A 13,925-nucleotide genomic window follows, 5' to 3' on the forward strand; every position below is an offset into this window, starting at 1 on the left:
AGAACCAGGGTAATGCAGTCAACCCACACATGTTGAATTACTTGTTGATTTTTTAAAACATTTAAAACATTATAAATAGAAACAAGATAAAAAAGCTACAATGAAGATTCATTTTTGAACATACAGAGGCCTGTTCTAACAAATACATTTTTCTGTACCCTTGCTTTGACTTAGGTATCTCTACAGTGAATAAAACCAACACACTTGAACCAATTCCCAAATGGAGTGCAGTCCTCTATTCCTGATCTTTCAGCAATGGATAGTCACAATGAGAGAGATTACGCATGGGCACCATTAACTAAAAGCAAAGATGGGGACATCTTTCATTTCAATAGACATAAATGAAGTGACATTATATGGATAGAGAAAACTACAATTTTGGGACTTTAGTGGAATTTCAGGAAGGTGAACAGTGCATTAGGAAGGCTGCCAGTCCAGGTCTGGGCCCGATTCAAAGTGCTGGCATTAACATTTAAAGCCCTAAACGGTTTGGGGCCAGGCTATCTGAAGGAACGCCTCCGCCCATATGTACTTGCCCGGACCCTAAGGTCATCCTCAGGGGTCCTTCTCCATGAGCCCCAGCCAAAAGAAGTGAAGCAGGTGGCTACCAGGAGGAGGGCCTTCTCTGCTGTGGCACCCTGGCTGTGGAATGAGCCCCCTAAGGAGGTTCACCTGGCACCTACACTATATTCTTTTAGATGCCAGGTGAAGACCTTTTTATTCTCTCATCGTTTTAACAGTCTATAAATTTAATTTTAACTTTGCTGCTTTAAATTTGTATTTTAAATTTGTATTTCTGCACTGCTGCTGATTTTATCCTGGTTGTGCTTTTATATTGTCTTTTATATCATGTTTTTATACTGTTTGTTTTATACTTTGAATGGTTTTAATTTTTGTGAACCGCCCAGGGAACTTCAGCTATTGGGTAGTATAACAATGCAATAAATAAATAAATAAATAAATAAATAAATAAATATTATTTCGTCCTTAGAACCCTCATAAACTCTTTTAAGTCCCTTTCCATTCGCCCAACCCCACTGTTTGCGCAAAATCATTCAACGCTTAAAAGCACTCTGCTAACGTGCTTCTTAGGGTACGTGAAGTTGGTGAGAGACCAGATGATAAGGAAAGCAAGCTGCACAAAGGGTTTTCTTTCACTCTGCTCACCTTCAATTCAGGTGGATCTTCAACCACTGTCTTCTCCGTGGGGCAAGATTCAAGGGTTTTGTGGAGCTGGTTAATCGCATCACTTGTGGCATTGTACACAGCCTGGACACGATCTTCAGTCATCCGGCCTCCATAAAGGGCCTCCATATGGGAGTCCTCTAGAAGACAGTACCAAGTAAGGCAGACAATGAGCACAGATCCCTAAGCAGGTGTGATGTCATGGTTAAGGCAGAATGGTCAACAAGTGAACCAAGTTAAACATCTCAATGGGAAAACATTTTCTCTAAAACATGAGAGTACAGCTAAACATGTATTTTATTTTATGGTATGCCATCTTCTTCCTTCCCACTAGTAAACAGACGAGCCCAAAAAATGGACAATCTTTATAATATCATCTGAGACACGTAAGAAAACCATGTTGTTTTTACTCATTTCATTACTAAGTGCATAAGTCCCATTAATTGCTAATGTTACAGCTCTTCCCCCACTCTTACCTCTGGAAGCATTACTGCAGTTCTGTCTAGATCCCAAAGGAGGATGGATCTCTAAGGAGCTGGCTGCACGATACTCCTGGAACGGGTGTGGTCCTTTCCTCATCACACTGCATGGCTGCTCTAGAGTGGTCTTGCTGAATGGATTGCGCTGTATCTCTGCACTCCTCATACTGCTCAAACCTTCTGCTGCACCAACGCCAGCTGAAAATACAGATGTGGTTCCTTCCTTTCTGACGGGACTAAGTTCTGACAGCAAGTAGGGAGCGTGTGTGTGTGTGGGAGGGGGAATGGCATATTTAAATGCTTCTCTGCATGTGGAAAGATCTCATATCAAGAAGACTTCAGCATGGAAGATTGACTTGAACCCCTGTTCACCTTTTTGGTGTTTTTATACTGGGGAGCACTCAAAGGTGCAACTCCCCCAACAGTGGTCTAAAGTGTCACAGTCGAGGAAGGGATGTCTCACACAATTTGGGCATGCAGTTCAGAGGAAGATGAACACAAACGCACTGCAACGTTTCAGAGAGAGACAGACGCATAGCATGGTTTAGAACCAAAGAAGGATTTCGCAGACGCCCACAGCAACTGGGCTCACCCCTCACCCCTCTGCCAATATGAGAGTCAGTAAGTGGTCTGTCCAAAAACGTTGCTGGCTATTAGCTTAGTTTCCAAAGGCCATACCACAGTAGTTCAAACAGAGAATGAATAACTATTGACCTACTGGGTAGGGGCAGGTAGGCTGCCAAGTCCCAGAAAGTCTAAAGTGCCTGCCCTTTTTGAGAAACTTTTTGTAGGGAACCCAACAAAACGCCCATACTACAGTAGTTCTTGACTATGTTCCTCTTTTTCTGGCTAAAGAATAGGATCAGAGTCTTGCATATTAACAGAGACCGGAGTGCTGAAGCACCATCGCAAGAGAAACCAAGCTCACAGAATCATAGAATAGTAGAGTTGGAAGGGGGCTACAAGGCCATTGAGTCCAACCTCCTTCTCAATGCAGGAATCCACCTTAAAGCATCCCTGACAGATGGTTGTACAGCTGCCTCTTGAATGCCTCTAGTGTGGGAGAGGCCATGACCCCCCAAGGTAATCGCTTCCATGTTTCTCCAGGTATCATTCAAAATATTGGTAATTACCTTTAAAGTCCTAAACGGCTTAAGTCTAGGATATCTTAAGGACCACCTTCTCCTATATTATCTTGCCCTCTGTCTAGAATTGAGACAGAGGACCTTCTTTATGTACCTGCTTATTGTGGGAGCATGGATGGATAGGACAAAAGAGGCCTTCTCCGGGGCCACACCCAAATTATGATACACCCTTACCCTATGAATGACTGTTGGCCCTTCCCTTGCAGTTTTTCACCCATTGTCAAAGAGCTTTTCATTCTGGAAGGCTTTTGTTCCGCAAGGCAATCAGTCAGTGCCGGCTCCAGGTTTTTGAGGGCGCTTTGGCAAGGCACCCTAAATTGGCTCCTCCTCCCTCAGTGAATTTGTCCTCTCATAGCCCTTGCCACCAGCTGCTATTGCTCCCCGTCCTCTTTCTCAGCACTGCTGCTTGCTTGCTTGTCTTGCCTGCCAGCAAGAAGGCAGTGGCATCTACTGCTACGCCGTCCCTCTCCGGGCCAGAGAAAGAGGCAAGTAAACAAGCAGTCTAATGGTGAACAGAAGCAACAAGTCCAGGGGGCTCTTATCAGTGGGCCCCTCTTAGGGGGTTGGGTCCTCGGCACGTGCTCAACTACGGCTACTTTTGATGCTGGCCCTGCAGACAATGATCTCATGGTTTGGTTTTAACTGCTGCCCCTGTCTCCTTTATTGGTACTTCTATCATCTGACGAAACTGTCATTTTAAACTGTTGGAAGGTGCCCTGAGTGGACCAGAAGACTGGGATACAAATGCTTGAACAAACAAGCCCTCCCCCATTAAAACAGGTACGCGTGGGCCTGTGCTCTCACTAGCAAGTTTGTAATTAGAATAAATTGATGTCTGTCAAGAAATTGGGCCACACAATGGCAGATGCAGACAAACATAACTTGGGAACAGGTTAAAAAAATCAGCGAGATGCACAAGTAAGTTATGAGAGTTGAGACAGTTGATGGGACAGGCTAAGTCTTGGGGCCTGAGTAGTTCTGAGCCAAGAGGCTGCTTAAGTGACTGGCTATGCTGCTAAGAGATCTAGAATAAAATCACATATACTCAGTTACGAAGAAAATATGTTTCCTTAGACATCTGGAACATTCAGTGGAGGTTGATATTCTGATGTCACTGGGGCGGTAAATCCACTCTGGGGGCATGTCTACACCAGCCCTATATCCTGGGATCGTCCCTGTGCATCCAAAGGACACACAGGGGATCCCGGGAGCAGGCAGGGACGATCCCTCTATTTGCCTGTGATAATCCTTAGGTGTAGAAAGGGCCTGGGTTTCGGTCAGAACCAGTCAGAGCTTTAAAGGAAATATCCAAGGTCCACTGGGAACAATCCTACCCAATTCTGAATGAAAATGCTTTACCTCCTTTTACACCTCCTTCTGCTTCCAGGTTCAGAGAGCTAAGTGCAGCTTCCAGGTCATGCACCTGTTTTAATAACCGTTCGCCTTTATCTGGCAGAGCCTGCACGTTCACCAGTTTCAAAGTTCTCTAGAGACAACGAGGAAGGAGGGGAAGATGTTATTGCTTAGTTACAGGCTTGTGCCCTTTATCTAATAATAATAATAATAATAATAATAATAATAATAATAATAATAATAATAATAATAATAATAATAATTTCTTACCCACCTCTCCATTTTGATCGAGGTGGGGAACAACAATAAGTGATAAAATACATAAAACTGAATTAAAACATAATATATATTTTTTAAAACATCCTAAAAAACATCCTAATAATAATATTTTTTTTTGCTCCACAGCAGCTTTAAAATATTTAAGTGTCACATAGGATTGACTAGCAAGCGGCAGCAGCAGCAATAATAATAAGAATTTAGCTGTGTTTTATGACAATTGCTAATGCTCACAGAAGTCCACATTTCCAATCCCACCCTCCCCTCGCTGTGTATTGTTTAGGGACTGGGTGTTGAACCTTTTCCACCCTGATGGATGTTGTAGTCCAACAGTGTTGGAGGATGCCAGGCTCCTCCAACTCTGTTGGACTACTATTTATTTATTTATTTATTACATTTTTATACCGCCCAATAGCTGAAGCTCTCTGGGTGGTTCACAAAAATTAAAACCACAATAAAACACCCAACAGGTTAAAAACACAATTACGAAATACAGTATAAAAAGCGCAACCAGGATAAAACTACACAGCAAAGTTGATATAAGATTAAAGTACAGAGTTAAAACAGTAAAATTTAAATTTAAGTTAAAATTAAGTGTTAAAATACTGAGTGAGTAAAAAGGTCTTCAGCTGGCGACGAAAGCAGTACAGTGTAGGCGCCAGGCGGACCTCTCTGGGGAGCTCGTTCCACAACCAGGGTGCCACAGCGGAGAAAGCCCTCCTCCTAGTAGCCACCTGCCTCACTTCCTTTGGCAGGGGCTCACGGAGAAGGGCCCCTGTAGATGATCTTAAGGTCCGGGTAGGTACATATGGGAGGAGGCGTTCCTTCAGATAACCTGGCCCCAAACCGTTTAGGGCTTTAAATGTCAATACCAGCACTTTGAATTGGGCCCGGACCTGGACTGGCAGCCAATGAAGCTGGAAAAGGACTGGCGTAATGTGATCTCGCCGGCCAGTCCCTGTTAGTAACCTTGCTGCCCTATTTTGAGTGACAACATCCATCATCCGTCAGGTTCAACACCCATTCCCTAAACAATAAACAGCGAGGGGTGGGTGGGATTGGAAATGTGGACTTCTGTGAGCATTAGCAAGTGTCATTTGCAAAGGCTCAAGCATTGCTATTTTGACGCAGGAAACTTTCCAGCCCCATTGAAAAGGGATGCTCAGAGACACAGGAAGAGCAAGCAAGCATGCAATAGCAAGAGAGACCTTTTTCTCTTTCAGCTGAGCTGAAAGTTGGCTGTGAAGAGCTTGGGAATCCACATTTTCTTCCCTCTGCAGGGAGGTTGTTTCCGGAGACACAGAAGACAAATTCCTCTGATGGTGATCGTTTCCCTGTTGGAAAATGGATCCCTGCCCAATGGGAGGTTTGGAGGACACAGATACATCGTGCTCATCACCACAAACATTTTTACTGGTACAGATCCTCTCTTCCAGAGCTATTCCTGTCTGTACTACTGTTGATAGTTTCTCTAGGTTTGCTTTAGGGTGCACCGTTGGGAAACACTCTTCCGTTCTCCAACTGCCACTTGATTTCATTGTTACTCTTTCGTCCCTGCAGGTTTCTGATCCTCCCTTTTGGCACTGGTCCTCATGAATGGGCTTTGCGCTTGCTGGTTGGCTACTGAAACCTGGCAGTGATTGCTTTGGTCTCTCTCCTTTTGGCAAACCCTGTTCAGTAGACCTCACAGCTGAATCCTGTCCTGTGCGACCAGAGGGCATCTCATACTTTTCTCTAGAACTACATTTGTATGCATCCAACGATATTTTCACCCCCATTTCAGTTGTGGGCTCACTTGATTTTGTTTGGGTTTCCCTGTGTGAACTTGCACATTTTTCTCCAGGCTGTTTGTTCTTGATCTTCATGGCTGCTGGGAGCTCATTCCTAATAGATTCAGATGATAACTTCTGCCGATCCTTTCCTTCAGAGTCTTGAGCCTCTCTTTTCTCCATTTCTTTTTTTGCTGAATTTCCGTCCCCGCTGCCTTTTGTTTCTCTCAATGAGTCTGTTTCATGATTCTTGTTTAGTACTTTGAATGGATTTCTTTGAGCTTGATGACCATGAAGCAATTCCAAAGTGTGCTGAGATTGTGCTTTAGTTGGCAGTCTGGTGGCTTTTGAGTCCTATAAAACATACAAGGAGAAACCTTAGATCTACCAGATCACTAGATCTCATGAATGTTAAGGCTGTGTTTTCTCTGTACTTCTGCATAGGAACTGATATACAGCATAAAAATTGACATCTAGAAGATCTTAATTTTCCATGAATTTTGCAAAGTTTCTAACTGTTATAATCATGAAACAAGTAACAAACTATTTTTCTGTAACCACTGAATATTCAGAAAATACATCAGTACCGGGCTAAACTTTACTGTCCTGTACAGGATGGAACTGTACAGGACAGTAAAGTTTAGCCCAGTACAGTATACATATACTGTATAGACAGTATTTCCAGTACTGGTTACCGTACCCAAACCCAATACTCTTCCTCCCACTCTTTCCTTTCACCGTTACCTCAAGTCCTTGCCCAAAAATTCCAAACTGTTTGATCCAGAATGATGCAAGTCAAACACATGTGTATTAAATTATGCTAAATATATTTAATCTACAGATGAAAACTAATTTCCTCAGTGCAGAGCCAAAATGATCTTTTAGAAGAGTACATTCAACCTAGACCAATACTTAATTCTAGATCCTTAAACCTAAAATTCCTTAGTGAAACTTGATGGTTCAGAAGGCTCAGGATTAACTAACTTCTTCGGCTGTGCCAAGATTGTCTGGAGTAAGATTCCAAAATATTATGGTACCTAATTTCACTGAACACCAATATGGCTTTGAAATCTTTATGCCCAACAGAAGCCCCCAATAAAGTTTAAAATAGCTTTTCGGAAGAGCCAGGGAGTGAAAATGAACCTGTGGATCCTTCTTGCAAAGCAGAATACACTGTGAATCTTGACCCTAAAAACACATTCCTCTATGGAAATTACCATCATTAGTCTTGGGGCAGTATCCTATTGCGTCCATATGCCAGTGTGAGAAATGGCTGGTTTAGCAGGTCTATGAACAACCCAAAACGACAGGAAATGCTTATTTCCAGAATGGTGCAGGCCAACAAAGCTCACAGAAAGGTGCTCTGCTGGCCTGTCTTGATCTGGAAATGAATGTTTCTACTCATCTCGGCGGTTGCTTTTAGGACTACTAAAACCCTGTTGCAGTAGCAGCAGTTCCTGTTGGCACAAGACAATCAGTAGAAGCACAGGGGCCCTCTTGGATATGGCCCTGTGTTTTCTAAGATTGGTAGTTCAGATCGCAATGAAGAATTGCACCTCAGCTAACCAAGCCACACTCCAAAAGCTCAATGATGCCAATGGCTGGCAAAATATAATGCTTAAGGAGCCATGAAGTATTTGTACCTGCCATGGGACACTTCCACACCACTTCTTTCCTTCCAGTTTAGCTTGACTGCATCGATAGAACAGCCTAGTGAACAAAATGAAACAAAACACGGAGTGTCAGGCTGGCTATTAATATCTGAGCCCCCCATCCCTGCCATAATAATGTCAAAATGTCAAGAGTTCTTCAGAAAACATACTTGTACGTATCCACCTTCTGTTGCTTTAGCAAAACTTGCAGGTCCACAATGTACTCTTCATGCACCAAGCAATGAGAAGGGCAAAGCCTGTGGAAAGGAAAATGGTTATTCACAATAAGTAAGAACATTTAAGTGTTACTGAAAGGCTTTCAGCAAAAATTAAATGCCCATATTCTACTATTCTCTCAACAGAGTGGAGCAAAAATATTATCGCCTGATCCCAACTATGGAAGGCAATAAACACTGTGAGCAAAGCAATCCCCCTGCCATCCTCAAAGAAGTTATTATAGCACACAAATCTATTTTCATATGATAACTAAGAGCCCTCCCCTAAACACTAATCAGGAGCTAATGTGTATGTGTATGTATGTATGTGTATATATATATATATATATATATATATATATATATATAAATAAATACATTTCAATTCTGAATTGAAGACATGAAATTTTACATTAAAAAAAGATTTTACTGTGCAATTATGAATGGCAGCATTTTTTTACTTTAACATGAGTGGTCTAGGCAAGCAGGTAGAAATTCCCAGAGCTTAGGCTTTTAAAGAAAAGCGTCCAACCTACTCTGTGGGGAGTGCAAATCCACATGGTTGCTGGCTTTGGATTCCACACACATAAAAACTTTTGCCTTTGTTTGGGCCATCCCGGATACCGGTCTTCAAAAAGCAAGGATGCCCTGTGCAGGAAGAAAGCGAGAGACAGAGATGAAGAGAAAATCAACAAGAAGGCTCAGTCAGCCAAGTCAAAACCTCATCTGACCCAGACCTCTCACAATGATTACATTTTGTTACATTTTCATCTCACCCTTCCTCATTTACCTTCACTAGAGCCCTGAGAAGTAGATTAGTCTGAGAGAGTTGGATTGGCCAAACGTCAGCCTCCCCAGTGTTGCAAGCAGTGAGACCTTTCTGTGCCTTTTGGAGGCATATACATCTGTGGCCCTTTCCCCATTCCCCTTTAACATTTTTGAGCAAAAAGGACCACTGAAGTTCTACAATACTGCATGTGGGTTCTGCCCCACATAGGAGCTTAACCCCATGTTTTTTTTCCAAATAGGTAAAAATCCCCTTTGTCAACACTGCAAACTATTTCATAAAGCTTCGTTAATTGCCCAGTCTGCAGGTTAGTGGGGAAGCGAGCAGAGTGCACCAGCCGCAGTACAATTTCTATACCTGTCTACTCCAAAATAAGCCCCACTGAGTTCAATAGGACTAAGGGGTGCTTCCAGGCAGAGTGCTCCTAACGCTACCAATTAGAAGGCATTGTACAACTATTCCATTCTTTTTCTCCTTAAGAGTTATTCTGATGTAGGAAAAAAGGTTAGAAGAATGGCAGGAAATCACAGGAGGATTCCAAGTGGAAGACGATGCTGTCTAGACCCCCGATAAAATTCCATGAAGGGGACAGGTTGATAGTGCAATAAAAGCTCTGTCTGGAAGCAAGCTTACTCCCAAGTAAGCTACCACTAGGCAGAATGAGGAGGCCACTTCAATCAGGTGGTTTTGGGAATCAAGGAAGGACAGCAAGTTATTTTTATGATAATGATTACCATATTATTATATTTTATTGCTAGGAATGGGTTGAGCCCTTCCAGGATTTTCTGCCTCAGGTGCCACAACAACTTGACTGACCTCAGTTACTATGTTCCTTTGACATGGGCTGGTGGGGGCATTTACTAGTCTGCCTCAGGCAGAATGTGTCTTGGGCCTGCCCAATTTACAACCCCAAGCACCTTAACCTGAGAGCGGTACACACTTGTAAATAAAAGTGCAGGAACATAGGAAGAAGTCAGACCATTGGCCCATCTTCCTCAGTATCATCAAAACTGACTAGCAGCAGTTCTTCAGAGTTTTGGACAGAATCCTTTCCTAGCCCTACATGGAGATACCATGGATTGAACCTGGGACCTGCAGCCCTTTCCAAAACACAGCAACACCTGGCTCTTTTCCCAGGCATTTCTACAGCTGCCACCGCCATCTTCCCCTCTACATCCCTGCCCTCTTTGAAAGCAGCAGGGAGGCCACGGGCAACAATGAGGGCAGCCTTCTCAAAGCTGGTGCTCTCCAGGCATTTTGGACTACAACTCCCAGTATTCCTGACCATTGGCAATGCTGGCTACGGCTGATGGCAGCTGAAATCCAAAACTTTCACTTGGAGGAGGAAAAGGTTGGGTGCCCGGCTGTCCTATTTTACAAAGGGCAGTTGACTACTTGAAGGCCTAAGGATAGACCCCTATTTGAAGTATTCAGCTTAGGGCACAATCCATAGCTCATTGTGATAGAGCTATGGATTACACCCTATGGAGGCTGTAACTCATTGTGACAGAGCACCTGCTTTGCATGTAGCAGGTCCCAGGTTCAACCCCCGGCTTCTCCAGTTAGAGCAAGGAAAGAATCCTGCCTGAAAGCTTCAAGAGCCGCTGCCAGCCAGTGTTGAAAATACTGGGCTAGATGGATCAATGGTCTGACTCGGTATAAGACAGCTACTTACGTTTCTCTGTTTAAACAGAAATGAATCCTTCAGCTCCTAGCATTTATGGTGCAAACAGATTTAGGGCACAACCCTTTGCAGAAAAAAGCCCTACAATTCCCAGCATTCCCAAAATCCCTAAGAAGTTGCCCATCAACGGTTAGCACCTGGACAGCAGAGGGAGCAAAGGGCACTTGGTCTGTCTTCTTGCCTATGGTAAGATGTCTTGTATTTCTATTTTAATCACAGTAATTGTTTCCAAATTTGCATCTATACATATAAATCAGCGCATACAGGCTTTGTGCAAATTGAGTGCCCTTTTTGGGCGATGTGAGAAGGCAGGAAGGCAGGCAGGCTGAGCCTCACCCACTCCCACCCCCACGCCCCCAAATACCAACCCAGCCACTCCCAGGAGCACAGCCAACTTCTGTTGTTGGTCAGTCTTCACCGCATCGGTCTCCCTGCCCACTCCTCACCATGCGCAGCGCACAACACTTTCTCCATCGGCGAGCCCTAAGCCTCACTTTGCATTCACTTCTCATTAACCCGGTGAAAGGGAAGGGAGGAGCCGAGCCGCGACCGGGATCGCCCCCCCGCGCACCCAGATTCACGAAGCTGCCAATCCCAGGGTGGTCTCTGCCTGCGGAGCCAACCACCACGAAGAATAGGCAAGATCCCGCCCACTCCTTACACCATCACGACGTAGGATTTTTCGCTTCAAAGCGCGGAGCGGACGCCAATGGAGTTTCTCCGCGCGTGTTCTACCCAATCCAGGAGAGGAAGAGGCCGTGGAGTTGAAGCGCTATTGGACGAAGAGGCAGCCAATAGGTCCAGACTGAAATGCTCCACGCGCTGGCACGGAAGGACGACTTTGGACAAGTTGGGAGTTAAAAAAAAAAAAAAAAGGGAGGACGGAGAGCGAGAGCAGGAGATGAGGTCAAACAAGGCGGAGTGAGCAGGTAGCGCGGTATATATAGGAGTCCTCCCCAACCTGGCGTCCTCCGGAAGTTTTGGACTACAGGCCCCATAATCCACAACATGGCTGGGGGTGATGGGAGCTGTAGTCTGACACATCTGGAGGGCACACCATTGGGTAAGACTGGTTTATCATTAGATCGGTCTTCTGGAGATTATCCTGGAAAACAAAGTATTTATTTATATAAATTATACACTCACACGCACTTATATATAAACACGCATCCCTCAGTAGGCATGTATAGGATTGCTCTGTCAATCTGTTAGTCTGAGGATAGGAAACCTGTGGCCCTCCAGATGTTGGGATTCCCAATTCCCATCAGCCCTAGATTACTGGCCAACAGTCAGTAATGATGGGAACTGGAGTCAAACATTAGAAAGCCAAAGGTTGCCTACCCTAATTTTTTTTTTTTTTTTGCAGATCACTTGAAAATGGCTGGGGTTTGGTGGACCACCTTTTTTTATTCCACAAAACAGAACACACATATGATTTATTATTTTTATGGCTGTTTCCTTTCTAATGTGATGGCTATGCCTGTTTTGTGAGCAAAATTCTGTGAAGTCATGTGAAATGTTTGTAAAGGATTGTTCTGCACATCAGGTAAGTGCTCCATATGTAGATTATTGTACTGAGAAGTGATGTGGCATTGCTATTAAATTACCACTGGCTTGTTTTGCACATGATACATGATTTCTATAGATCACAGCAGTATAATAAGTTACAGAATGCCAATCTGGGGCACAATTTGTAATTAAGACTGCAATACTGTATGCTTACTTAGGAGTAAGTTCCACTGAACTTTGTGGGGCTCCCAATTTATTTATTTACATGTTTTATTTATTGAATTTATGTACCGTTCTTTACAATCATAAAGCGGTTTGCAAATAAAAATACAAAACACAAACACTAATAAAACCCTAAAAAAAATCAACCGGTTGTTAGAGAATAAATACAATAGATGGTTCTATTACCTTGATTCTATAAGTAAATAATTTCATCTCAATTTGAGCTGCAGGAAATTGGGCAAACATACTGTGATTTTGAGCCATCTAAGCAGACTTAGTTTAGAATTGGTATTTGGACAAGGGATTGGATCCAGACTTTGTCTCCCATGAATGGAAGGTCTCCTTTTGCCTGTGGAAGACTTCAGAATCAGCAGAGCAATGCTGTTAGTGGAATTCAGGTGATGATTTTAATTTGTTCCCTCTCTTCCTGTAGCCCTTGATCTCCACTGCTCCCAAATTTACTTCCCCTGTTTCCACTAGCAGGAGCATCCTGAACAGAACTCTGCTGAACGGTCACAACTGCAGGTGGAAACAACCCATAATCTATGTATTACCTTTTCTCCCCTGAGGTTTTCTTTGAGATTGGAAACAAAATTCCACAGTTTTCATACATATTTATTTTTCAAACGTTAATATAGGAAATCATGTATCCTTTCTAACACTTGGGAAGGACATACAAAATGAACATGCAAGACTTTTTATGAGAACATCCTTTCAGTAACTTAATTTTGTCCTCAATAACAGGGTACCATTAACACTCCCCGAAATTTTTTCCATTATAATGGCAAACATGGAGGATTGTTTTGCACAATCAAATAAGCCATCATGGTTTATTTAAGCTATGGCAGGCTGTGGCATATGCCAGTAGCCATTTGGAATATTCAACCATGGCTTGTCATGTTGTTCAAACCCAGGCAGTGTGCATTGTGCAAGGGTTAAACAACCCTTCCATAATCTATGGGCTGTTCTAGGGTTTATGAGGGCTGTTTAACCCTTGCAAAACTCACTCTGTCCAGGTTTGGATGACAAGACAAGCCGCAGGTTGAAAGTTCAAAAACTGCATGCACCACAGCCCACCGTGGCCTCTACAAGCCACGGTGGGCTGTGGGTTGCAGTGTAGCTCACTGCCTTATCTATACCTTCCACTGTAAAAGTATAGCCAGTATCAACAGTCCAATTATTAACTAAGAACTTTTCTTTGAAAAATAGAAAAAAAGGCGTATCGACCTCTTGAAAATACTTTTGTTTTCTTAACATGGGGCATAAACTTGACCGGGGATGGCCTGAAGTCTGTGAAGGCTGGTGGCAGTACCTTGAGGACACATCATAGATGTGACAATAGCATGGAGACATTGCAAGATGCTAAGCCATTGGCAGGAGCTGTTAGGATACTCTTCCCCCAAAGTGATTTTGCATCATTCATGCTTGTACTATTTTTAGTTGCCAGCCATGGGAACCTCCAGCTGGTACTGATCTGAAGCTGATTCCATTATATTTGGAAAGTATGGCTGTTCTCAATTTACAACAGTGGAAGAGGAAAAGCAAATATAAAAAGTATCATTTTTCTGTAAAAAAGAAAAAGACATTAACAGAAGTGTTTAAACACTTACCAAAGTTATTAAGAGCTGCTCTTTACACACATTACACAC

The 13,925-nt window shown here is 43.2% G+C and overlaps 1 protein-coding gene across 1 annotated transcript in view; it reads right to left on the bottom strand.

Moving 5' to 3' along the window:
• The window catches only part of TTF2 (transcription termination factor 2), a 29,757-nt gene extending 18,713 nt beyond the window's left edge, over window positions 1–11,044 (bottom strand). The window contains exons 1-8 of the mRNA XM_063126903.1: window positions 10,992–11,044; window positions 8,611–8,722; window positions 8,030–8,116; window positions 7,851–7,917; window positions 5,647–6,561; window positions 4,169–4,295; window positions 1,662–1,862; window positions 1,168–1,325 (exon numbers count right to left, since the gene is read on the bottom strand). Of these exons, the coding sequence (XP_062982973.1) occupies window positions 1,168–1,325; window positions 1,662–1,862; window positions 4,169–4,295; window positions 5,647–6,561; window positions 7,851–7,917; window positions 8,030–8,116; window positions 8,611–8,722; window positions 10,992–11,019 (1,695 nt within the window). The 5' untranslated portion in view covers window positions 11,020–11,044. The remainder of the gene's footprint in view (window positions 1–1,167; window positions 1,326–1,661; window positions 1,863–4,168; window positions 4,296–5,646; window positions 6,562–7,850; window positions 7,918–8,029; window positions 8,117–8,610; window positions 8,723–10,991) is intronic.
• Window positions 11,045–13,925: the final 2,881 nt, after the last annotated feature.

Source organism: Elgaria multicarinata, chromosome 5 (genome assembly GCF_023053635.1).
Source record: "Elgaria multicarinata webbii isolate HBS135686 ecotype San Diego chromosome 5, rElgMul1.1.pri, whole genome shotgun sequence".
Taxonomy (NCBI): Eukaryota; Metazoa; Chordata; class Lepidosauria; order Squamata; family Anguidae; genus Elgaria; species Elgaria multicarinata.